This window comes from Erithacus rubecula, assembly GCF_903797595.1.
Source record: "Erithacus rubecula genome assembly, chromosome: 11".
NCBI lineage: Eukaryota > Metazoa > Chordata > Aves > Passeriformes > Muscicapidae > Erithacus > Erithacus rubecula.
The window spans coordinates 6,193,694-6,221,095 of NC_136663.1; the positions used below are offsets into that span (position 1 = coordinate 6,193,694).

The 27,402-nt window shown below is 44.7% G+C and overlaps 1 protein-coding gene across 6 annotated transcripts in view; it reads left to right on the forward strand.

The window, feature by feature from the left end:
* The window catches only part of LOC306806614 (calcium-activated potassium channel subunit beta-2), a 127,548-nt gene extending 100,419 nt beyond the window's left edge, over positions 1 to 27,129 (forward strand). For 2 of the 6 annotated variants that reach the window (XM_079315526.1, XM_079315523.1), the window contains exons 2-5: positions 10,697 to 10,807; positions 16,513 to 16,683; positions 19,089 to 19,284; positions 24,895 to 27,129. In XM_079315526.1, the coding sequence (XP_079171652.1) occupies positions 10,752 to 10,807; positions 16,513 to 16,683; positions 19,089 to 19,284; positions 24,895 to 25,179 (708 nt within the window). In that variant the 5' untranslated portion in view covers positions 10,697 to 10,751 and the 3' untranslated portion in view covers positions 25,180 to 27,129. The remainder of the gene's footprint in view (positions 1 to 10,696; positions 10,808 to 16,512; positions 16,684 to 19,088; positions 19,285 to 24,894) is intronic. The other 4 variants (XM_079315525.1, XM_079315524.1, XM_079315527.1 and 1 more) reach the window with 4 other exon arrangements.
* Positions 27,130 to 27,402: the final 273 nt, after the last annotated feature.

A 27,402-nucleotide genomic window follows, 5' to 3' on the forward strand; every position in this document is an offset into this window, starting at 1 on the left:
CAGGTGTAAATAAGAAGAAAATCAAGTACCCAGTCACTTCTGAGTACATTTCAAAGAGCACTGGAATGATGGACTTCATTAAGCTTGTACAGCAGCTTAAAAAGAAAAAATGTTTAAAAGCAGCTCTAGTGTAAGGAAGAGTATGGGTGATAGTTAAAATTTTCACCTCCTACAATAAAAATGCAGCTCCTGATAATATTTTCTCTAATTGAATTACTACTATGAAATCAATAAGTGATAAAAGCCCTCCAAACACATAAGGAGGAAGACTAGCAGCTTTTATTTACTTACTACACTGTATTAGGGAAAAAGGTACAATTTTTCATCAGGGACAGCTCAAGGCATGAGCTGGGCATTAGCTGACACCTCCACAAGTTACCCTACAGGTATGTCTGCTTAAATAATCCAAACTATTTGAAGATTTCAAACATCCACTTTCAGGAGCAAGGTAATATCCTGAGAATAGCTCCAAATGAAAACATTTTTGGTTATACTTCCCTTAGCAGCCTCCTCAGCCACAAGCTCTGCTGTACAGCACCTTTAAAATGGAAATGGTCTTCAAGGTCAATGTGACAGCACAGCTTTTCTGCATTTTGATTCAAATGTAATTCACATGATTACTGAGGCTCAGAGATTCTCAAAAGAGATGGAGGCAGGAAGAATGTCCATAGAAACACCAATTTGGGTGAAAATTAATACCTAATTGTTAAACTGTCCTAAAGAGCAGAGAATACAGACATAATACATATGCTCTGATTTTCAGCATCTATTTCCTTGTTTCATTAATGGCAGTATTAAGTGATTAGTAAAAGCCTTTTGTTGTTTGGAAGAAGGTGGGTTGAAGCTGGCCAAATGATGGACACAAAAACCAGGGGAGGTGAGATGGTTCAGGCTGTACCTGTGGCAATTATTTGAACAAATCCCATCTGTGTGGCACTGGAGGATAGGAGCCAGCTCCTGCTCCCTGGGCAGGTCTCCTGTGTGTCTTCAGTGCACATTTTAGCAGCCAGAATCTGTTTTTTGTCTCCCCTGTGACATTTGGTGGGTCAGGACAGTGATTTCTTGCTCCTGATGGTTCTGCCATTCAGCAGTGCTGGGTGTCCTGGGGCCAGCATCAGCAGCACAGCCCAGGGCAGAGCCAACAGTGCCTGGGGTGAGTGATTCCAGGGAGGTGCCACGGGGCTCTCCAGCCTGGGAGTGTCCCCAGGACAGAGGTGGGATGTTCCTCTGGCTGTGACTCCTTGGTGGTGAGCAGTTTTGAGCCTGCAGCACACGAACCATTTCCCAATTTGGGAGATCCTTTGTACTCTGAGCGCTGGTGCCCAACACACAAACGAGCTTCCCTTGAGCCTGGGAAAGGGGGTGGTGCACAGAGCTGCTGGAAAACAGTGGGAGCTTTTTCCCTGAAGGAAGGTAGAACAGAACACACACCCACACACAAGGACATGTGCTGGACTCTGCCCCTGTCTGAGGCTGTGGGAGGTGGGTAGGGAGAAACCCACCCTCACTGAGTGCACATGCACTCCCCAGCAGCATGGGGATCAGGATATGCTGAAACAGTGGGAGTTGGAGAGTCTGGAGAGCTGAATTAGGACTTTTCCTGGAGCTGCAGCCTGCCCTGGTCAGCACAGCCAGGCATGTCAGGTGAACCCACCCGTGCAGGGGAAGATGCTCAGTGCCAGACCTGTCACTGACCCTCCCAGACATTCAACTCTCTGAGTGTCTTGCACTGTAACTCCAGGACTGATATGGGTGTCATCCTGAGAGCTATCACAAAATAACTTCCCACAAACAGCCCAGCCACCCAAAATCTATCCCTGCATTCTGACAATTTCACTGTGTTGCCAGCTCACACTTTGCTGCCACCAATTCCTTAAGGCAGTTTTGCCCAGCTCTACTGAAAAGGAAAACACTCACTGTGCCCTGGGGGAAGTGAAGCATGGAAGTCCCGTTATCACTGACAGAAGTTTTGTCTCTAATTCCCCATCTGCTCTTCTGAATGTTAACCTACAGTGCTGGCACATAAACTTCAATGATAAATAAGAATTCCAAGCAGGAAGTGACAAAGTATTAGTCAGATAGGATGGTGGTGTCTGCAAAAATGTGGTGTGGATGCTCATGTTTCACACAAGAGAAATTATAGGACAAAATATTATTATGCTACACTGATCAAGGGAAAATGCTATCACAGAATAAAACAAAGTAATGCTCAAAATCAGATTTTATTTATTTATTTATTTATTATTTAACCTTTAATACATGAAGGATCCTGCATAGTTGTTCCTTTCTAATCTTATTGCTATTTGTTTTTAGCAGCTGAGTAAAACAGCACACGAGGCAAGAAATCTGTGAGGAGAGTAATAATGTGATGCATAGTGTTAACTTGCTTGTTTTGGAAATATCAATTTATCTTGGTTAAATAGAAGCTTGGCCCAAGTACTAAGCCAAGTAATCATGATTAGGGTGAGAAGAAGACATTCACCTCCTGGAAACTCAATGCTCTTTAGCAGTAGGAGCACTGCAGTGACATTGTTCAAAGCTGGATGCTTGCAGTAATTAATATAGATTATTGTCATATGAGGAATGGAAGCATCTGTGACTACTCCTACCATTCCTTTCATTTCTAGATCAGTTATAAGACCAAAAATACACGGGGTTTTTGTTTCATGGACGTGGCCCTTTCAGTGTTCACTGCTCCACTCAGAGCATGGAGAGAACAGCAGAGATTTTGTTCTCTTTTTTGGTTCAAAACTGCATTGAAGGCATGTGCACACTCTTCTATCTTAGAGAGACTTTGTTTTTGTTCTTTCTCAATATCATTTTTTCTGACCCTCAAGAAAAATTTGTTTAATTCTAAAAATTATACTACAAGAACACCTCTGTAAAGAGATTAATGAACTCCTGAGCTATTGTTTTCCAAAGAGGCTGAGTCTGCATCTGTATCATCCAGCATATCAAGAACTGAACCCATCTGCAGAGCAGGTGCTTTAGAATTTACACTGAGTTTTATTTTACACTGAGTTTTACTTTACCCTGAGTTTTACCATTGTGGCTGGTGCAGGGCTAAGCCCAGTGCATCAGCCTTGTCTCAGCAGTGAATTGACTCCTCACCTGATTTCCTCCCATCCTCCTCACATTTGTGCCTTCCACCACTACCTTGCTGCCAGGTGCTGCTCTTCCTGCTCTCCCTTGTGCAGTCACACCACTACTCTCTTTTAGGATCCCTGTCTTTCTAACACTCTGCCTTCACATGACCCTCTTAGTTTCTGCCTTTCTCCCTTGCCTTGCTCACCAAGCTGGATTTGTTTGTGTCCTAACCACAAATTACTCCACTAGAAAGGCCTCCTTCTTCTTGCACTGGAAATGGTTCTCTGGGGCAGGTACCTGCCCAGGGGGAATTAGGGCTTTGCAATGTTCTTCCAATCAGCCAGTTGGCTTCTGTCCCTAATATGTGGCTTGGACATCCTTGCCATCACTCCACAGACTATTACAGAAAATATCTGGTCATATATGAGCACAGGACCCCAGCTGGTAAGCATTAGCTGTGTTTAGGGGTCATTAGAAATATTATTTCCACATTATTCCCAAGAGCTGTTCTATTTTGCTATGAACAGTAGAACTACTCAATGGAGAGAAACTTCTTCCATTCAATTACTATCTTAATATTGAGCTCATTGTTAAAACAACATCTCTTCTCCACTAATCAGCAAAAAGCAATCAGGCAAAGCAAACAGGGACCTCCAGAGGACACGTGTGAGTTCAAGGGTCCCCAGAGTTCTGGCCATGTTGCACATGACTCAGACTCAAGAGCCAATAGACAGCTGCACTGCAGAAGTACATTTTAAAAAATAAGGACATAAAGTCTTAAATTATGTGGAAACTGTGTGAAGTGTCTGCAGAAAAAAAATATGTCTGGAGCTTTTCTACAGCACTTGGGCACAAAATTTTGTTTTGTGAATCTGAGCAATTTATCATATTCAACTAAGAGGGCTACAGATGGTGAAGTTTGTGTTCTGAAAGGATGACAAGCCATTGCAAAGTGCTTATGATGCCAATTTTACCCTTTTCTAATAAGACAAAGAGGAAAGATGCTCATGAGAACCAAGCTGGGTGTTTGTTTTTTACCAGAGTTGCTTATTTCACAGCTCCATGACTCAGTATCAGTAATATTGGGAATTACAACTTTCTCCATCAAGCCCTTTCCTTAGTTTCAAGGGAGACAAGGACTTTCTACCCAGTGTCTGCCATAACCAGCTTTCTAAGCTGATGTGTCAGGACTATTCACAACCTGCCTGTGGACATTCCCCTGCATTCAGAGGTTCTCCAGCAGGTCCAAGAGGCCACATCTGATGGAACACAGCTGCCAGACAGCTGGAGATACACTCAGGCTCCTCCTGTTCCTCCAGTCCAGCAGTCTCTGACATTTAGGTCTCAACTATCTGTTCCTTGTATGTGTCAGCAGATTTAATACTACATTTTTCACTGACAGACAGAGAAATTAAACCAGCAGCACACAGTTGTCAGTAACTTTCTTGAATTTTCAGGTCACATTGGCAGGGCTGATCCAGCACTCCCAGTGCTTTTCCCTGGTCACTTTTTTGAATCAGATTTTTAGGAACTTGCCTGCACAAACACAGTGCAGAAGTGGTTGCCTGCAACAGTGAAGGAGCTTTGCACCAGTACCCAAAGCAGAGCCAACCTGCTGGCTGTGTGAGCAGGGCAGGCTGGAGCTGGTCTGGACCAGGGGTGATGCCAGGGAAGAGTTTCTGCAGATCAGGTCCCTGCCCTGCCCTGCTCTGTGTGTCACACCTGTGCCTTTGCAGGTGTCTCTGGGTAGTGCTATTCAGTAAAATGTGGCAGAAAATAAAGTCAAACAACAGCTAAAACTGGGGAGGGGAGGAGGGAAAGGGGAGCACAGAAGACAGACCAAAGGCACCAGAAGAGTTGTATTTATTTCCTAATCCCATCTCTTTTAGTGGCTGTGATGAGCGCTGTAACTAAAGGAATCTAACTGAATTAGAATTTCAATATGTCCTGAGCAGATTGGAGCTGTTTCCATTCATGAGCAGCACGTCCCAGCTGTAATTGCCTGCTTGCTTATCCACATAGCTCTTTACAGCTAATCCAAATGCAGACTCAAAAATAAATAGTGCCAGAGTATTCACTTCCCACTGGGCAGGAGTTTCAGCTCTCCTCTGCCTTGGCTTTGTTCTGGCTGGTGCTCTCCATGCACAGGGACTGGCTCAAAGCAGATAAAAGATGATTGACCCACACAAGGAATTAGGTGACAGAAAAGCCACTCCTGCCATATCTGCCCTGCCTGTTTGTGCTTTTCCTCTGGGTGCTGCTTTCCATCTGTTTATCTTTCTCTGCCTCCCCTCCCTCCCCTGCCACACCACTCATGCAATGTGCTTCTCCTTCGTGGTTTCCCTAAAAGCTGCTGGTGTCCCTGTGTCCCCACCACCCCTCCTGTCCCTGTGCTCCTACCCTCAAACACACCTCCAGTGCTTCAGTGCTGAAGTGAAACCCTCTTCAGGGACATTTAAAAGCCATGTCCTTCTCAGATCAGCTTCTCTGGAGGGGTGTAAAGCTGAGGCACAGTTGCACAAAGCTGGAAGGGATGTCCCCATGGACAGGACTTGGCACAGCCACAAAGCAAGGCTCTGCCTTTGCTCTCTGACACAGACATCTGTACGTGTCTTGGCTCTCCTCCCTCCTCCCTGGGGGAAAGGGTTGTCCACCATTCTTTAGGCTGTTTTTTTGACTACAACCACCACAGATTTCCTGGGAGCCTTTGGCCAAGTCACAGCAGCCTCTGTGCCTCTGTTCATCACCTCTAAAACAGCACTTCCAACACCCTACTGCTTCAGACTGTGGGGTGTAAATCCCAGGTCCCTCAAATGACAGCAGAGAAAGGACACAGGTGTTCACTTCATCATAGCCAGAGGCATTCAGCTCCCACTGTGCAACAAATTACTCTTAAAAATAGATTTATTAGTGCCCAAAACAGCATCCTTTAATATCTGGTCAAGTAAGTACCCATAAAAACTCAGCTAGGGAGGTCATTCCCTCCTGATGACCAACAAGAGACTGACCACAGCATGGAGCAGTGTGCCTCCACCCCATCTCCCTTCCCTCACCCCATCTCCTTTTCCTCTGTGTTTGTCAAGGCATAGCCCTGAACCACAGAGCCTCCTCAGTGCCCTTATCCCACATGCTCTTATCCAGCCAGGGGGATAAGATATCCATGCTCTTACCTGGCACAGCTCTGGTGGTGCAGTGCAGCACCAAAGTGATCTACCCTTCTGCAGTGGCAGGGGACTATGTTAAGGTTTAAAGAAGAGCATCAACTGAGGCAGTGCAGTGTTTTCACTGCCTTCCTCCTTACCCCAGGATCATTCTCCATCAGTGTAGCACTACCTGGTCTTTGACAGAGCAGATCTCCCTATAAAACACTCTAGGCTCAGCTGGATAGAAGCAAATTGGAGGGAGGTGACCCTGCACTTGCCACTGCTGCACTCCCTCCCAGAGCCAGCCCCATTTTACAGGCAGATTGTGCCCTTCTCTGAAGCCAGGCAGAGCTGAGATGATGAATATAGTTCTTGTCCAATGTGTCACTTGCTACGTAAATTCAAATTCAGCACGGAAAGCTAAAAATGTTTGCAGAATCCTGACAGGCAGAGTGGACAATTATGTTCAGCTGCTCCTCACAAACGTTGATCCTCACGACTGCAACGTGCCAAGAGAGGCATTGCCTCGTGCTTGGATTGCAAACTCTCCACACCAAAACCTGAGGCTGGCTCTGCACTGTGTGCTCTGCCTCCTGGAGATGGGCTGGGTGTCCCCAGCCAGCCACAGTGGCACCAGCACTTCTCCTGTACAGAAACTGATGGCAGTGCCAGGCTGCCCCAAGGCAGCCCAAAGGTCACCAAAGAAGGGAAGGTGTGAGTCTCTTGCTTGCAGTGACAGCAGCTCCCTCTTTTTTAGCTGAGCTGGGGACACAGGGATTTCTTCAAACTTGCTGTTTCAATCAAGTAAATCAGAATAATTGAGACTAACACAGTATGGCCAAGGTGAGTGAAATGAGTTGTCACTGGGTAGTCATGTATAGAAAGAGACACTTAGAAAAAAGAAGATTGGAGAAGGAAGTTAAAGGTAAAAAGATCACAAGGAATAAAGGCTAAAAAATCTACAGACATGTAGAGTAATTCAGGTAAGGGATTTTGTGATTTACCCTCAGAACTACATCCTTTTTTGGAGCAATATGAAGCAAATGCTGCCCTGTTGTGTTTTCTTCACACTGAAATACTCAGTCAGGTGGTTGCTGTTGGATGAACATATTGATATTCCTTAGGACAGGACAGAATATTTCTAATTTTATAAGAGCTATCTCAAGTCTTCACCTTGCAATGGCTGAAAAAATGAACAGCCTGTCAGGTTTTCTAGTGAGTTCCATGAAATCCACCAACAGGTAATGTTCAAAAATAGGATGAGAACAAGAGAAGATGGGAGGAGTGGGAACAGCATCACAGACTCATGTATTTGTACCAGACTGTGCACTCTTTACTCTGCATTTCTGCCCTTTACCTTGAGAATTTACTCTGAATAGACCCAGAGATGAAGAATGAATTGTGTTTTGTGAAAACCAAAGCTTGGCCTCCTTGTCTGTCTCTGTGGCAACCATGTCAAGAGACAACAGTGTTGATGCCACACTGTGAAAATAGTGAAGGAGGCAGAGATGCTCTGGCAGGGTGAGGCAGAAAGCCCAGAGTCCCACTCAGCATCCTGACTAGCAAAGTCACATCAACTACAGCAGTTTCTGGATATCCTGCAGGAATATCCCCCACACAGTCCTGGTAGTCAAAAAAGTAGCTTGAAGTATCTCTTCTCCACTGTTTTAACAGATATTTTAACAGGTATTTTTGTGACTTTAGGTGATCTATCTGTTCAAGCAATAACACAATCCACTCTGAATACAAGGCTGACATCCTGCAGCAATGAGTTCACAGGCTGATCACTTGTTGCATGATAAAAACAAGTTGCCAGCATCTGACTTTAAGAAGCAATGGGGAGAAAAAAAAACAACCAAAAAAACCAAAACAAACAAGAAAAACAGTGTTATTTTTTTCCCAGAAAAGAGAGAGGGGGCAGTGAAGAAACATGGCTCACAGTCCTGCCTAGAGACTTACCCAGGAGGGAGTAGAGCATGGAAGTTTGTTAACTGACCTGGTGGGGCAGAGAATGCTGGTGAAGGTTTCAGCTTTGGAGGTTGTGAATGCTCCAAAGGCCTTCAAAGCAGGGTCTTGGGGAGCTGGTATTGTTGCTGGTGCACAATAGGTTTTTATCTAACACCTAACCCTGCCTGAAGGAGCCATGGACTTCAGGCACTTGTGTTGACCTCTGGAGTAGTGTTATGATGTCATCAGTGTTACAATTTTACACAAAATTAGGTGTGCAATTGTGTGTTAAACAGTGGTAGTTAGCTTGGATTGCTCAACTAACGAAGCAGGCAGCATTAAAGCTGCCACATATGGACTGCTCCAGGGCACTGGCACTGTGGGGGAGTCTGAAATCACTCTGACTTCACTGGGAAGAGAAGCACCCCTTTTCCTTCTCTGGCACCCCCTCACCCAGCTCCCAGCCCAGCAGTGCTCCTGCAGTTTGCTCTGGGGTTTATAAATCTGCCCAGGTGTCCCTGTAGGCTCAGACAGGTGGCAGAAGCTGCTGATGACCTCTAATGTGTGCCCAAGATTTGCTTAATTAAGAAAAGGCTCTCTAATATCATTCACCACCATCCCCTGATGGCTCTGGGACCACTCAGGCTGTGGCAGCACAACCAGCCAGGCTTTCCTGTAGTGTGTGACATCCTAAAGAGTGCAGTGGCAAATAAGAATTTTATTTTCCAGCATTGAGGGGCTCAGCCTCAGGCTCAGTCCAGCATGCAGTGTGGCCCTTGGGTAGCTGGTCTGGCCCCTCCTGCAAGCCTTGGAGCAGAGTGGGTGGTCACTGTGGTGCTATCTGAGGTAGTGTGGGTAAAATCTTATCCAGCAGTGTGAGGATGTGCCTCAAGGTCTTAAAAGTGACATTTCTGACCAATAGCACTATCAAAACACTTAGTTGTTGGCTGTATTAATTAGATCCCAGCAGATGCTACTTTACCTTCTAAACTACAGTTATTTCAGGGAAGTTGTGCCTCATCCTGTTGATTATTCCCCAATACTTAACTACACAGGTTGTAAGGAAAGAACAGAACTGTTCTTGGCATTCAGATTGCAATGGTGATCACAGAATCAGGGAAAGGGCTGGGAGAGATTCCCTTCCTTCCTCCTCCCTTCTTTTGGACCACCTTCTTGCCCAATTTGCTGTTCACAAATCCAGCCAAAAGCCTCATTAAATATTGCCACCTCTTATTTTAAGCAAGGTCCTTGTCTGCAAGTCCAGAACTGAGCCAGCATCTGAGCAGGGCAGCAGGATCCCAGCAGGGAGGAGGTGACAGGCACACCAGTTTGCCCAGTTTGCCCAGTATGCCTGGCCAGCTGCCCAACCAGGGTGTGAATTTGGCCTGGGGCTGGGTCATGACCCTGTGGTGGGGGCTCCAGGTGGAATGCCCAGTCCCTTGGCACTCCTCAGCCTGGCTGCACACAGATGGATTTTGGCTCCTGTCCATGTCAGTCTTCCCCTGCAGCCACCTCCATGGTATTTAAGTATTCTCCTGGTTCACCACTATGCAAATATTGAAATTAGCCTTTGTATGATTATGGAGACAGTGGCATTAGAGACTTTCTCAGATCATGTGCCTTCTCTGCTGACAGCATCAGCCATCAGGTTTATTTTTCAGTGAGGTAAAGAGTGGCCCCCAGTGTATGAAAACTTCACAGTGAAGTATTTGGTATCTGGAATTATTTTTTTTCCTTAAGCTTTTACCTGAATGCATTAAAAACACAATGGTGTGCTGTAAAAGAATGCAAAATGCAGCCTTTATAAGAATGGGCAATTATCAGAGACCAAGATTTTTAACTGAGCCTCACTAAAACCAGGAGAATTTAAGAGGGGCTACAAGGAGAGTCAGAGCCCCACTAGCAGGTCCAATATGGCCAGAGACCCTGAGAAAGGCAACAGATCTCATAGTGAAGTGAAACAAAGGAGTCCTTGAGCAGGGATCTTACTGCCAAATGGCCTCAGGATAGTCATTTCTCCATGGGAAAATATATCTTTGTCATATCAATTATATTTCCACAAACTGCTGCATTTACATCTCATATTTGTGCCTCATTCAGACACCTTCCCTGAGAGCCTCACCTTAGAGAGCTGCAGAACAACCTAAAACCTGTAAAGAGTGTGTATGTGCTTAAACAATAGCCATTTTGTACCCAGCAAATACTGCCATAAGAACATTGGACACAGCTATTACCTTTTCCTAAACTACTGCTGATTTCTTGCCCATGGCATGAATCCTTTGCAGCGTGGAGCAGAGCTAAGCCTGATTAGCCAGCCTCATCTTTTGCCAGTGGGGCTAATGGGATTTATTCTCCATTCTAACACACTCTCATCCCCATTATTTTGCATCCCACCTCGAGTTAACAAACATTCCATTTCCAGAGCACACAGGGCATGGCCACAGGGGATCTGCACGCTGGGTGTCATGTGCTCTGCCACCCTGGATGGGCAGTGACAAAAATTATCCCTCTTCCCCCAGGTCCTTCCATCGTCCCACTGCAGCGAGCAGAGCCAGCCCAGGGCAGCCCTCTAAAATGTTTATTTGGACCAGTGGCCGGGGATCCACATCTTACAGACACGATGAGAAAAGGTAAATGGCACCGTGCCACATGTCTCCCGTGGGTTTGGATGCTTATGGGTGTGGCCCCTGGCTTCTCCCAGTGGGGCACTGGAGCAGAAGGAGGGATGCAAAGGGTGTCCTGTCCTCCCTGTGCCCCACAACCCCAGCTGCTCCCCCAGGAGCCCCAGGGTTACTGTGCCAAGCAGAGCAGAGGGGCAATGCCAGAGCCATGGCCAAAATCTTACTTGTTCCCAGGACACCAGCAGCACTGTGACCATCCCTGATTTGGGTTTAAAAGCACATTAATCCCCAGCCACAGGAATGCAGCCCCAACCCCTGTGAAGCCTTGTGCAGGTGTCCTGCCTGCAGCCCTCAGCCACACTGTGCCCCAGGCAGATCACTGCCCACACAGCTGTTGCACATCTGGGTGATGCATCCAGCTGCCAGAGAAGTTTTCTGGTTGTGCAGGGCCATGTGTGAGGGTGAGCAGGTGTGCACTACATTGCACAGTGGCTGGGGTCGTTCAGCTGCTGAAAGTGAGCTGTGGCTCCCCAGCCCACTTGAGTGGTGCTGCTAGAGGGAACAGGCTGAAGGACACAGAGGAATAAATGAGTTACTGGATCTCCCAGGGGAGCAGGGAAATGTGACAAAGAGAAGGAGAGGCAAGGAGAGGTTTGAAGTCCACAGACAAAGGCAGTGCTCAGTTGGGAATAAAAGAAGTTGAATATCAATGATGAAAGAATAATTGTCAGGAATGCTCAGACTCATCCTTCCAAAATCCCTCTCTCTTGCAGTAAGATTTGCTGGACAGCTTGTCTTGTCACAGCAAGGACACATTTGCCTTTCTTGTCTTTCCTTTGCCCCTTCCCACCTCTCCTTCAGTTCCTCTCACAGTCACAATTGAGTGTAAATCACTCAAGTGAAACTAAAACAGATATCAATGTATGTACAGTGCCAATTACCAAAACACACTCCTCAGTAATTCTAATAAGACATTACTGTTGGCATCTGCTTGGGAATATGCATTCCTGAATCCAGGCAGCAGAGCTGGACCCTCAGATTCTTTGGAGAATTGGCCAATCTGCTGGATGTTCCTGCAAAGGTTGCATAGATCTTTGGATTATCTGATCCCAAACAGATATTTTGAAGACAGAAAGGCCAGCTTTGCAGCATTGGAGCTGGTTGTCTAAATGCCTCCTGTACTTCTGCCTGAACTGAGTTTTCCCCAGGCTAATGTCCTCCTGCATTGGAACCCTGTCATGGTCCAAGGCTGGGCACTTGGAGGAGATATCTGCCCACACTTTGGGCTGGCTGGAAGCTCCTGATGAGCACAGCCTGTGGCTTGAAGCCAGGCTTATTAACTTGGGCTGAGGGCTCAGCAAAGTCTGGTCAGCACAAACCCAGGCAGAGCTCAGCCCTGCTGCCTGCAGGAGCAGGAACAGGCAGCAGCATCTCTGTGCCTACACACCAGCCATGGTAAATTCAAGCCTTTGGGTGGGTTTATTTCCAAGAGTTTCTGTAGAGCTGCACTTTGTACCTTGGACACTGAACTTCTTTGTACCTTGTGGGTGATTAATAAAATGCAGGAGGGAAAGGGAGGAAAATAAGATGGAAATAAGAGAGTGCTGATGGCAGCCTGAGGACTGCAGAGGAGAGGTGTGAACACAAAGCAAGTGCTGTTAGTGGGAGAAACTCATCCTCCAGTGTCTGGGAGTGATTTTAACACATGTAAGGTCATCAGTGCCATCATTATATCAAACAGGTGGTGCTTTTTAGAAAAATGACTCACCCTAAACGACCCTTGCCCAGGAATTTTGTTCTTTCAACTTCAGACAGGAGATTGTCAAATGGATCAGCAAACTTGTCACCCAGCAAATGCTACAACCACAGACTTTTGAGGGGTTGCACCATAATATTAACTGGGCTGCAATGAGGCACTTGCTCTGAAGGAATCACCTTCTCCTGGCTGGAAGGTATCTCTCAGGCATCTCTTTCTGCAGGACCAGCACCAGAATATCTGTATTTCATTGCTGTTTTACCCATTGACAATTCCCCAGCTGCCACTTTTTATGCTTTGGAAAACTAGTTGAGCCTTCATTCTTTCTCAGCTGTCAAAGAGTCCCTCCACACCATTGCAACAAAACAAAGCACTGGTTTGGTTTGGTTTGGTTTGGTTTGGTTTGGTTTGGTTTGGTTTGGTTTGGTTTGGTTTGGTTCTGTCCAGCCTGGTGAGGAAGAGGGGAGGAATTGAGTGAACAAAGCTGTTATTATCTATAGGAATCCACCTACAACCATCACTGAGTCTATTCTGAGTTCTCCAGAGAGATTTCTTGTTGCCATAGGTCTACTAGGAAAAACTGGTGAAGCCAAATACACCTGTAAAGAAAAATGTAAAGAAGGTGGCTTCTGAGCAGAAAAATCCCTGAGCAGGGAATTCTGCAGATAAGATACAGGAGCAGTTTCTGACCATTGCATTCAAGGATTCCTGATATCAGTAACACTTCACCATGAGGTGATTTGAGTGACATCTGCATTAGAACTGTGATATCAGAGAGGTGAATGTGAATCCAAGGCCATTGTGGAATATTCAGGCAGGCAGGCATCCCTGCCTGAGCAGCCCCAGGACAGTGTGGTGCCAGAGGAGGCAAAGTCTCCCTCAGTACCACAACATGGGCCATTTGCAAGGGCAGGCTTTGAAGGCAGGTAATCTGTCTTTATTTGAAATAAATCAAGTAATTGCAGGTGCCTGGTTATTCTAGCTTTCCCATGAGGACACTTAGCACTCTTGACAGAGCTCTTAGCACAGCTCATTTTGGAGCAGGAGATACAGAAGGATCTGCTGGGCACATTGCAGAGGGATCCCCTCACTGCTGCTGAGCAGGGACATGGGGAGGGAAACCCAGGCACAGGCACAGCTGAGATCCCTCTGGCACCTCAGCCTGGGGACAGCAGCCAGTTTTTATCCTCTGAGCAATTTGGCAGAAAGAACATGGACATTTAGCAGGGGAGAGCTGCAGTTTGGAGATGATCAAGGGCACTAAGATCTTTAGTCCTTGGGGGCTTGCTTCCTATGAAATGCCTTTGCAGAGGTCAGGGAGCCCCTGTGCTCTGACAGCTGGGGCTTCTTTAGAAACCAAGAGCCCCCCTGGATGTTACAGGGAGTGATCTCAGGTAATCACAGGTGTTGGGTGGTCACTCGATGTGCAGTGTCTGGGTGCAGCCAGCTGTGCTTAAACACAGCACAGCAGGCAGCTGGCTGTGCCTGGGCAGCTCTGGGATCCAAAATCAGCCAGCTAAGCAGGCATTATTCCAGCTGACCGAGCAGAGAGAGGCCCTGGGCTGTGCCAGGAGTTCACAGGTACAGCACCCACCCTGCCACAGCTGCTCCTGTGCAGGCACTGCTGCTGCCTGGGGAGGGAGGTGAGACTGCTCATGGACAGGCACTGGGCAGAACATACTGTGCTCCCCAAACCAGGGCTCCAAGGGGCAAAAACCTTAAGTTTTGTAACAACAGACATTCCCAGTATCACCCAAAGAGAACTGGCAGCTCCCCAGTGCAGGCACGAGGAGGAGGAGGATGATTGATAATGATGACTCAGGGAAAAAAACCTTCAGTGAGGGGTACCAGGCTATCACTTTGCTGTTGTTCAGAGCTTTGAATAACAAATATTTACAAAGGAGCAATGGAAGCAGGGCTCCAACCCTCATTTCTGAGGCAGAGCTTTCTTTAGCTTTATTTCCTGAGGCAGGTGAGCTTGGTCACCAGCCACCTTTGCCAGGTAGCTCATCTTCACTACACACCCTTCAGTCCATCCTTTTTTTACCTCTGATGGCATGTTCCTTGGTTCAAGGCCACGTGGGAAGCACTTGTAACCAACCTCAATTAGCTATTTGTTTTTAAATTGTCCATTTGTATCCCTTTTATGTGCTATGGCATTAGTGAGTGATTGCACTGGGCCTGTTTTATGCCTGCACGTTGACATAAGTTATGCTGTGTGATGGTTTAATGTGCTGGAACTGCATGACAATCTCTGCCTTCCTGTCTGCTTCCATTTGGGAGCAATGCAAATCCTACTGGCAGCAGTTAAATACAGTTTGATAAATAATAATAGAAAAGTAACATTAGATTATTACTCTACATTACTTCTTTGAAAGCAATTGCATCTGCCAGTTTACAATATATTTTTTCTCTCGAACAGCAGAGAAAATCTTGACAGGCTGAATTACCATTTCATTTCCAACTAGGAAAACACTGACAAGCTTTAAAGGATGGCTTTGAAGAGAAACCATGGACACCTAAAGATGTAAACTACAGTTGGATAAAAAAAACTCAAGGGTTCTTAGGTACAGGAGATTATTGACTGCAATACCATCTAAGCAAGATTTTTGCTATAAAACCCCACACCATATGTGCTTTTCCTGACTATGACTCATCATCTAAATAGAAATTCAATTCCAGTCTCAGGGAGTCTATGATTAAACATATTTTTTGCTGTTGTACAAGCTGTGTTTATGTATGATTTTACATCTGTCTCATCTCTATTTCTTTATCCTTAATAGTCAATGTAAGTTCTCTGGTTGACCTGACTCAGTGATTTATATTTTTTTTCCACGGATGAGTGAAACTCGGTGGCTTCAGCTGAAAGGAGTGGTGGGTTTGCTAGAGCCCAAAGTGACGTTGATGTTGCTCACCTGGCATTTTGCAGACAGTAGAAGAGGAACTTCTCCCACTGTGTCCATGTTATGGTGGTGCCAGGGCTCAGAGGTGTGCGGGTGCTTCGGGTGCTGCCTGGATGATTCAAAAGAACCATAACAGAAAACACAGGAGATTTTGACCAGCCTCAGGTCTGTAAGTACATTTTAAACCCACAAAGTTTGAGTGTGTTTGAAATGTACTCAAATATTTCCTTCTCCACCATTGTGTCCTCATGACCCATTGAATCATCAAAGGCTCGGAGATGAAAGAAGGACTTATGGTTAGAAAATGCAAAGGACTCTCTGCTGAAGGGGGAATGGTTTGTTGTATCTTCTTTTTCTTCTCTTTTTCTTTTTTTTTTTTTAATCCCAGAACAAATAGCTCTGGTGGATAATTCTCTATGAGGGCTTTTGCTGTAATGAGTAACTGGGCTTCCAAAATGCTGTTTTATGAATAAAGTAAATAAGCTCCCAACCAAAAAAAAAAACCCACAGAAAACAATTGCAGAATCCCCATAGTGTTTCATGAGCTTTGAGTCACACTCAGGGTGGAAAATTGCCCAAACCCATAGCCTGTAGTAAATCAAAAGAGAGCATGGTCCTTTCAGATAATATTAATGATGACTTTCCTCAGTCTATTTCTTGTGGTAACATAAGACCTGTCACCCTATCCAGCTGGAGAAAAGACACCTGAACACCTTCTAGTGGCCTGAGATGGCCCTGGCAGGTCAAATGCACCTCTGGGATAATTCTCCTGAGCCAAACAGGCTGTACCAAAGTATTTACTGAGCTGGCACAAGTGTCTAATGTTTGTATTTGCTGTAAGGGGTTTTTACCTTTTCAGAAATGGCTGTAATTTATTTTGGAGATGCATAAGTTTCCACCAGGTCAGAGTGAACCCGTTGAAAAAGGACACCTGAGGACCTTTAAGCCTTTCTCTGCCAGGAGATGGGTATGGAGGTGGAACTGCCCACCCTGTAGAATCTGCATTGATGATTAAATATGAACTTCACATAAGAATGTATTATTTTCAACCTCAGAAATATTTACCAAAAAATCAGGGATCACGACCTGCTGGACAAAAGGAAAACAGTCACAGCCCTAAAAGCTGGAGAGGACAGGGCCATCCTGCTGGGGCTGGCCATGATGGTGTGCTCTATCATGATGTACTTCCTGCTGGGAATCACCCTGCTGCGCTCCTACATGCAAAGGTAACTCCAATTATCCAATTATCCCTGCTCTCACACCCTGCTCCACCTCACTCTGTGTGGTTTTGACTCTTTTTATTAAAGTTTTGTAGCTGTTCATTTGGATGACATAAGCCTAACTCTGCACTTGCTTGCCCCAGGATAGATTAGGCACAGGCACAGTGAAAGCAGTTTGAGTAATTCTGGTATAAAGTGAGGCAAGAATTAGATCCCTGCTTGACAAAATCTCAATCCACAGGCTGCAGACCTGGCTCAGTTTAGCAGCAGTGCAATATCCATATCAGCTGGCCTGCAGTCTGCTGAGCCTTACAAGCTTCTAAGACACACAACAAAAACCCAAAAATTATTTTGCAGCCTTGAGAAACAGTCTGCTTCCAAATGAAGGATGGAGAATTAATTTGGGAAAGAAATCAAGCTCTTTGTAGCATGCAGTTTTCCATGTTGGTTATTGCTTTCATTTTAACAAGTGAAATCCTCGTGAAAGATAGTAATTTGCTGAAAGCCAAAGACCATCTTTCATTATTCCTGTGTTGCACTTAATTTTTCTGAGGTTTTCTCTGGTTTCCTCCTCTGCCACTGAGCAGAGAGTTTGGACTGTGATTCATTAACAACATTTGCAATCAGTTTTCAAGCATCAGCCCCATTTAAAATCCAGCCCAGACTGCAGTAAAACTGTGATGGGTTTTTTTCTGCCCTGATTGGTGGAGTTAAGAGAATGAAAAATGTATAACTGGGGATCAAAGTATGAATCTGCCATGCCCCAAACCACACTAAAGCAAGGGCAGTACCTGGAACATTTGGGATTAAACACCACAGGCTGCTTCTTTAGGCACATGCAAAAAATGCCCACATTTAACTGGTGTGAACATCCTCAATTATACTGGTGCACTGCATGAAAATATTCCCTCTTGACCCTGCAGTGATAAGGAATACAGATGAGGATGAGCTGTAGTGATTCACAGCACCTTATTTATGTGATAAAGTTATTTGCCTCTTTTTAAATCAAGGCAAAATTTCGATTTTGAAAACTGAGATCAAGATCTGTTAGCTATTCAAGGGCATTTGCTATTCCAAATTGCTCTCCCAGATCTTTCAGCAATATCAGGGTCAATTGCAGAGGCTGCTGAGGTCAAAATCACTCACGTGGAAGGAGTTGATTTATATTATATGATATGTGAAAAAAAAAATGCCAGGAGATATCAAAGCACCACCAAAATATCAACTATTCCATCTTCACAAGTCTGTAGTGGGTAGGTGTCACTTTATTACCCCCCTGCATGAATAAAACAGCAGCCAGAAAGGTGAAAGTGAGGAGAAGACAACCCAGGAGCCTTTGCTGTCACTTTTTTCCACACAGACAGATCTCCTCAGGGGTTATTCTCCTTTACAGCAATACCCCTCCAACAAATACTGCCTGGAAGGGGGGAAAAATCCTTTCATTCAATTTCCCCCCTGAAAACATAGCATAATTTAATATAAATGTGAAACGGAATATGCAAGCAGAATTACTGCCAAAGTAAAACAGCAATAGAATTAGTCAGGAATCTTTGATATCACGAACTGTGTCAGGCCTCTCACAGGTTTTTTGAGGGGCCAGCAGACCCTCATTCCCTTCATGGTAGGCAGGACAGTCCCACTGGGGGTGAGCTGATGGGCTGAGCAGGATTAAAGGGGTGAAACCTTCCCCCAGCCCACACAGGGCTCTCTGCAGAGCCCTCACTGTGCCCTTTCCCCAAGGGAAACACAGCTGCACATTTTTAAATACATGCCAGCAAACATTGCTAGTGCACAGCTCCATCGTTCCAGTTGCAGCCTCTGATGAGCTGGGGATGAGATGAAATCCTCCAGAAAAGTTACAACCACTGACTTAACTTACAGAAAACTGAGCAAGCTGCCACCAGGAAAGGTTTTCCATAGGTAGAGCAGCATGAGTACAACTTGAGGGCTTCATGCACATGAGAATCCATACCCTGCTAATTCAAAATTGTCCTCTCAACCTTCACTTTAAATTGCCCTGGATTTTGAGCTAACCCTCAGGTCTTAGCTCAGGGTGTTGTCAGGCAGCCCCGTGTGTGTTGTGCTCTCCCCAGCACAGGCTGCTCAGTTTTCTTCTCTCTCTGCTGACAGTCTTTCAAATACACCTTCTCCAGGGTCAAAGTCCCAGTTCACTCTCCATTTACACACAGACACAAGTGAATAGGGCAATTTTGTGCCAGAGCTAAAGTTTGTGTGCTATAGAATAAAACACTAGATGTGATGTGTGACATGAAGGAGCCCAGGCTTTGCTGCAACACAAGATGCTCCTACAAGATGCCCCCAGTATATCTCTGATGGGAATCCCGAATTGGCTTTAGTGCTTATTTGCCTATTCTTGCCATGTTCTAATGCCTCTTTTTTTTCCTGCTCAGTGTCTGGACAGAAGAGACTCAGTGCTCACTTCTCAATGCATCCATCACAGAAACCTTTAACTGCTCATTTAACTGTGGTCCAGAGTGCTGGAAAATCTCTCAGTACCCCTGCCTGCAGGTGTATGTTAATCTCACCTCTTCTGGCCAGAAGCTTCTACTCTACCACACCGAGGAAACAATGAAAATTAATTCTGAGGTAGGAGCACAGAATAAAATTTGTTCCTAAATGGGTTTCTTGAGGGCTTCTCATCTCATTACATCCATTCCTCACTTTAAAGCAATATAGTGCTCCCAGCTCCTGCTCCACTGATAAATACAGAGCAGAGAAAGCAGAGATCAGTGCACAAACCCAGCTCACATGGCTGGAGAGGGGCAATTTTCTGTCTCCATCCATTCCTCATGGGGGGCTGTGCCCAAGGGCTGGAGCCCCCTCATCCTTTCAGGGGATCACCCAGCACTTGTCACATTGATATTCTCAAGTTACTTCCACCCAGGGAAGTGAACTCCCTGTGACAGTGAACACCCCTGGAAATGTGCAGGGAGCACCCACATGGCAGTGAGAGTGGAAATGGCCATTCTGCTGGGCCAGGCAAGGTGGCAGGGAGAGACAGGAGCCCATCTCCATCTCTGGTGACAAACTCTGTGTCTGAGAGCTCCACCGAGGGCAGCTGGGCTCCATCACTGCAAAGACCCTCAAAGTTTGCTGAGTGGGGAGTGGGGACCATAAATATAAGAGGCCTGGCTTTGGGGTGTGAATAAGACAAGGAGTTCCCTGACTCCAAACACTGAACTAACAGGATTATTTTGAGCAAGTCTGAAGAATTCCCCTCTCTGCTTCTGCAAGTGCCAAGTGCAGGGTAGCTCCAGCCAGGTGGGATGGGGAGAGCTGCTGTGTGATGAGGAGGGGGTGAGGAGGCAGCAGAGGCACAGAAGGGTCTGCAGCAGTGGCAGCACAGCTGTGTGTGTGCCTGTGGGGATGTGCATCACTCCCTTTCACAGGCAGCTCCAGCTCCTTCCACAGAGAAAGGTGAGATGGGAACAGGGAAATGTCCCTCTCTTCTTCCTCTCTTCATATTGACAGCACCTCTGTCCCTGAGAATACAAACTGGGCTGAGCTGGGATGCAGTGCAATCATTAGACTTAGAGCTGCCAGGTTTTCTTTAACTCCTTGGCTGCCCAAGGTCACTGAACCCCAAACCTGGCAAAGCACACCCCAGAACAGCAGAGCCCCAGATCAGGCTGCTGACAACGTAACCTATTGTGTTTCTATTTATGGCAGCTGTTCAGTAGAACAAATTACTTCTGCATATTAAGATGAAGTGATATTAAAATTAGTCAAAGCGTGGCATGGTTGCACTAGGCTGTTTATTCTGCTGGATAATTAACTCTCCTTACTGAGAGATGGAATCCTCTGGATCTGAAGTGTGAAATGAAGATTTCCCCCTTTTTCCCCTCTGCTCTGGCACCAGTGCAGGAGAGGCAGTCACTGTCCATGAAGCCTGAGGCAGGACAGACCCACTTTCTGCTGGGGCACAGGCAAAATGAGTTTGATTAAAAGAGATCAGATAAATCTCTGGGCTCCACTGATTCAAATAAATTGAGAGATTCAGCATAAATCTCCACATTCTGTTATTGATCATTTTTGTTTGCTGAAATGGACTTTGAAATTTTCCCACATGCCACCTCCTCTTAATTTAGTGTAGGCACAGTTAATACTTCTCCAGCCCAAGGTTGTTTTACAGGTTAAGCTCTGCTCTCAGGAGGATTCCTAGGTTTTCCTGACATGCTGCTGGCTGTGTGACCTGAATGCAAAAGCAGTTCTGAGTGGAAGTTTGCAATGTCTATAAATTACCTGTCTTCTTGCTCATGGCTCAGATCAGCAGAGTTTCCAAGCTCAAATCAGCACAACCAGTCTCAGCATTCCAGATGTGCTTCCCCTCTTCCCTGGCCAGAGAGCATCCCCAAGCAGCAGGAATGCAGTCCTGGGCAGTGCTGGGGGGTGATGCTCCAGCTGGGTGCTAAGCTGTCTCTCTCCATCCACTTAGATCTGTGTATCTGTGCTCCCTGTCTTTACCCTTACCAAACAAACAAGAACCAAAACAAAATAAAACAAAACAAAAACAAAACAAAAAAAAAAAAAAAAAAAAAAAAAACCAAAAAAAAAAAAAAAAACCAAAACAAACAAGCAAACAAAAAAAACCCAAACAAAACAAACAAACAAAAAGAATAAAACAAAACAAAAAAACCCCAGCAACCTGTGCCTGGCTCAGTGAGCTGTGACATTACTGGGGACAATAGTCCTGACACTCCAAGGTCAACACCAGTGACCTTCAAAAGGTCAGTACCCCTGCACCAAGTCTTTGCTTTTCTGAGCACCCACACAGAGACAGAGCAGCCCCTGCAGCCTCTCTCTTCTCCCCACCAGCCAGCATGGACAGAGCAAAATCCACATGGATTTTAAATAATGGTTTATCCAGGAGAATTGCTGTCTAACCTGGCTGTCAGCTCAGAAGGTGGAATAAGGAGTAGGTACAATTTAAACTGAGATCTACAGCGTGCTGCTGCCAGTCTCTGGTGGGAATCAGTGGGAAGTCAGAGGATATCTGTCAAGCTGCTCTAGTCTTTCCAAGAAAAGAACATAAGATTTTTTATGGTTTTTCATTGCTCTCCCTGTGCCTACTTTATCTCTAGCCTTTAGGACAAGCCCAGCCCCTTGTCAATACCACAGACTAAATAGTTCAAATGTTTCCAGGGCTGTATTTTCCTTCCTCAGCTGCCAAAGGCTCTAACAGCCTCTGCAAGAGGTAAATCAGCCACAGAGCCAGGCTGTCAGCATGAGGAAGGGCTGTGGTAGTTAAAGCAATTAGAGAGGCCCCATTTTGATCTCATATTATGTAATTTTGACTCTTCTCATGTCATTGGAGCTACTGCTGATTTCTATCAGTTCTCCATTAATAGACAACAAGAGGGATTTAATCACCAAAATCAGCTGTAACTGCCTGAGACTCAGAAATGATGTGTACTCTCAGGGTTTCTCACTGAAGACTCAGGTATTTATAAGCCAGGAATAGTTTGCCTGGTGCAGGGAGGGGAAACAGAGCTGCTCAGCTGTGGATTCCAGTAGACCAATTTTAGAGCTGCAACAGAGAATTCCATCTGGAGGAATCAATTCAAGCCCATCCAGACACAGAACTCCTCCTTCAACCCTTCTCCAAACTTGCTGCACTTTCCAAAAGAGAGTATTTCTCACAAATATTACCACAGCATATCCTGCCTGGGTTTCCAGGCTCAGCTTGGACACCAATCCCAGCCACAGACATATGATGAGAGTTGTGTATCTCACTGCCCAGTCTGAACTGGAGACTTTTCTGGCAGTAGCCTTTCAAGTGTATCCTCATTGATTTAAGGGAAACTGCCTCCAGCTCACCTGGAGAAGTTGTGTGATCTCCATCCTTGGAGATATTCAGACAAGTCCCTGAGCAGCTCTGCACTGAGCAGGGCACTGGACTGGGTGTGTCCAGAGGTAGTTCAGACAGGACACCTACCCAATCCTTTATGCTAGGAAAGTAGAGATGAAAACATCTATGACAACTTCTATTTGCAATTGTCTGGTAGATCCTTCTTGTGCTCAGATTGCAAGGAACACAAGAATCACCTTTCTTATGCTGTATCAGGATCTTCACCTGAAGTAGAGTACCAGACTTTGTTTACTTGCAGATTTCCAAGTGTTTGACAATGCACAAGTGCCAAAAACCAGCATAGATTTAATCATCTACATCATGGTACAGCAAAAAAGTTGTGTGTATAAAATTTCTTACCAAGCATTGGAGAAAACTATTGAAAATTTAAACTATGGAAAACAAAGAAAACTGCATATATTCTGTTTTCTGTCAATGGGAAGTTGTATTTTGAAAAAGTGGCCAAGTTGTCATTTAATCACCTCATTCAGGATAATTCATAGGAATTTCAGAAACAGAAATGTATAGCAAAAAATTACAAGGAAAAAAAACCAAATTCCCCTCCAAAAAACACAATACAAGCTGATTTGAACTGGAAATATTGCTCTTATGACAGTGACAACAGATAATTTATTAAAGGAAAATGAGGAATGCTTCACTGAGAAATTTCCCCTACTTAGTAGATTATGATCTATTAAAGACTCATGGGCACTGGAAGAGGGATCCTGACTTTGGACATTTAAGACAAATTTGGTCAGAGTACAAGAGAATATCCTATAGGGAGCAGACACGCACCAGCAGCAAGATGGATGAGATATTAATGCTCTGATATTTTTCATCTCTAATTTCTAGAGCTCCATGAAATATTCATAATGGCAGTGTGGCCACGCTCCACCATTAATGCTCCAGTCTGCTAATGACAGACAATCTCTCTGCCATGCTTCAAATCATATCCTGTGTTAATAACTTGCCAATGAATCAATCAGATCCTGTTATGAGGTTAATCCTTTGATCATAATTAGGACTAGAGATTTGTTGCAGTGTGTTAAAAAAAGAAGTCACAGCACGTCACGAAGAAGAACAGAGGGACATTTACAAAGTATGTACATTAAAACAGTAATAATCAAAACTCATGGGTCACATTATTTTAATCAAGACATCTTTTTTCCTTTGCAAAACTCACTTCCTCATTAAATTATCTGGGGCTACTTCAGGTTCTCACCAGGACAAGCAGCCTGCTGGGTCTCCCCCAGCATGTCCAACAAGAAGCCAAGCAGCAGATTTCCACTCCTCCTGAAGCAGTTAATCAAAATCCTGGGCAGGAGTAGAAAACGTTCAGATTTGGTGGGGTGTAAGTGCAGAGAAGAGAGAAGGAAGTGAGAAGCCCTGGGCTGCTCCCATCAATATCTTCCAGAGCAGCAGCAGCAGCAGCAGGTTCAGGGGTTTCTGCTCTAGGTTAAAAGTTGTGCAGATGTTGCCTCAGTCCTTGTTTCTGCCTCCCACCTCTCCAGCCACACCAGCTCTTGGCAGGGACTGCTCAGCAGAGACCAGGGCCACTGTCCTGCCTTTCCCATGGAATATCTTCAATGCATGGACTCCATAAAGCAGTTTATTAAATAACTTGTCTTTAGTATTCCCTGGAAATTTAGGTTGCAACTGTGCTAGACAGAGCCACCCCCAAATCTTATTTCCTTTGGGACTAAAACTGAAATTCCAGGATCATATTCAGAGAGAAGGAACTTTTGGACTTATGTTGGGATCAAAAGGAAAAACATCACTAAGAGCCACCCTGGAAACCAAGTTGATTTTCAGCTAGAGGCTGCCAGTAGGAAAACCCAGACTACATATTTGTCTCCAGCTGAGGCATTACCCCTGTGAGAATATTTGTGTAAAGGTCTCTTCTCATCCCTCTCCCCTGAGTGAACTCCTGTGCCCACTGTGATCACTTTGATCCCAGCCAAGTGAGATCCTAAACTGCAGATTTGTATTTACAGAAAGTCAATTACCCATCTAACTGCGAGCATATGTGTGCCACTTAAGATGAAGAGGTACTTCATCAGTTCTATTTTTGCATGTGTAAATTAGCAGTAATAATATATTCACCTATCTCACAAGGCACTGTGCAGATTAAAGCATTAATGTTTGAACAGCACTTGGAGGTTCTCCAATGGGAAATTCTGTAGATGTGCAAAATATTGAGTTTTGCTGTGATAAATGTATTATTAGTGTAATAGTATTCCACTCTTGTTATGAAAAGCATAATCATCTCGAGAATCCCCCACTTGCCACCTGCAAACAGCCACTGCAACAGGTTTGGAGACGTTTCTCTCCCTCTGCTTCCTCCCCAGTGCTCCTACATCCCCAAATGCGGGAAGAACTACGAGGAATCCATGTCGCTGGTGAACGTGGTGATGGAAAACTTCAGGAAGTACCAACGCTTCTCCTGCTTCTACGACCCCCAGGGCGTCCAGAAGAACGTGATCCTCACCAAGCTGTACAGCTCCAACGTGCTGTTCCACTCTTTGTTCTGGCCCACCTGCATGATGCTGGGCGGCGTGGCCATCGTGGCCATGGTGAAGCTGACCCAGTACCTGTCCCTGCTCTGCGAGAGGATCCAGAGGATCAGCAGATAGGAGAGCATCCCCCTCCTAATCTAACCACAGAGAAAATACTGTTCTTCTCATTCTTCACCAAAGAACCTTAAGTTTGTAATGTGCAAGTCTGGTATAAGTTCCTTACTATATTCTTCTAAGTAGAGCAATAATGCAAAAGCTGTTCTATATGCAAACATGATGTTATTATTATGCAGACAACTGAAGAAGTTACTGTTTTGTGTTGACCGTCTCTATGATCATGTTTTGAGCTGGGATTAGTATTTTCTTTTTCTACAGCCAAGACAGGGCTCAGTGTGATCATTGGCCAGGCTTTTTGATGTTTTTGGTGTAAAAGATTCTGGGGAAATTCACTGCTGGACAAAGGGCAGCCGACCACTTGTGCATCTCACACCGGTTCAGTCTGTTCAATGGATTTGTGGCTTTGGCTTTTTTAATATTGGCTGCAGGGGTGAGGAGGAAAGCATTGGTTGGGCTTTTTTACAGTAGGATGGCACAAAAAAGATGCATTTTGAGGTCGGGATAAGCATGCAGTATTTTCAGCCTCAGTAGGACTTGGTGATGCTCTGCGTTTGCTCCCTCAGCTCAGAAGTCAATTGTACCCTATGGTGTTTATAAGGTGTTTTGGAAAACACTTTGGAGTTTTATTTTGTGTAGTGCTATAATTTTCTTCTGTCTTATCAACATAACTTTTGTCACTTGCAGAAGCTGTAGCCAAGAAGCAAAAAACACCTTGTTCCATTTTGTATTCTAGTCTGAGCTCTGTTGATGGAGGTGGGACCAGAACTCCTTATGTAAAGGTTTATTATTCATTTGTCTTGTATTTGCTACCATATCACTGTAAAGAAAAAAAATAACACTATCAGCTATTTTTTCATTTTTTACTTCCAACTATTTTAGATTTTTTTACTTGATATATATACAGATATATATATATATATAAAGAAAAAGCTATATTATATCTAGTTGTGTATTGAAACTTGTTTAGGGGGGTTTTTTTCTTTGTTTTTACCCACTGGAAAATGAACAGTACAATCCATGTATTTGTAACCTTCATCTTTGGATAATATCACAACATGGAGAAGCAGCACTGCAGGATCTTATCCAATATTCATGATGTTGTTTCAGTCAAAGGTCTCTGTTGCTATGACATGGGAAATGACAAAAATCTCATCCAATTCTATGGCTATTAACTGAATTGTTAGATAATCATCATAACACTTTTAGAAATCTCTCCTGACCTTAACTCACTGTGCAGTGCTGGCTGACATGAATTATGATTTACAAGACCCAGGTGCAATGATTTATTGGAAAAACTGAGAATCTGGCTAAATTGTTGTCCTATCTGTCAGATATTTACCACAGTATACTTGCCAGTCTAATTTCATACACAATGTAGTCACAATTCCTGCATAATTTATTTTTATTCCCCTGTAGAAAACATTCCTTCTTGCATTTTAAAGACATTTCTCTCAGTTCCTCATGTTGCACCCAGCCCTGAAGAAAAAACACAAGGCACATCCTGGAGGCAATCCTGTAAAGTCATTATCCAATAGCTCAAAGAAACCATATACAGGCCTACTCAAACCAAGAAAATAACACTTTTTCCTTCAAAAAGACTGCAAATCAAGTATTCTGCCTGGTTCATCTATATATATATATATAAGTACCTTTCCTCAACATAGCATTAAAAATTTCAAGATGTTACAAAACAAGTCATGCAAGTGTAATGTGAGCTGTAAAAAAAAGAGAGTTCTCAGCAGTGAAAATAAACCTGCAATCTTGTAATCAGTAGTACAATTTTCCTTAGGTAATTAAATTCCTGGAGGGTGGGGGGGATAATGAAGGTTCCAAAAATATGTAATAAAAATGTTCAATTAAATCTTCCAGATTTCAGTATCTTCTGCCTTCAGATCTGGCTTGTTTTATCAAACTGCTTTCTTTTCTTCCATTACCAAGGCAAGAGGAGTGCTGGTGCACCAGGGAATTCATAAATGCTCCTTGGCAAACACTGAGTTTTGATCAATCTGCTGGAATTGCAGAAGCCAGTTTTGGGAAGCTCAGCATCAGAGGGGCTGGGCTGTGCTGCCCATCACAATTCCCAAAGCAGGAATGCTGCACAGCCCCAGCAGCACTGAGCTCTGGGCTGCTGCCTTTTCCACACCACCACCAGCACTTGTGCTGGCCATTTCCACTTTGATTTAGCTGCCCTGGGATGTTTTTGGTGCCTGTGTTTGTGTGTTT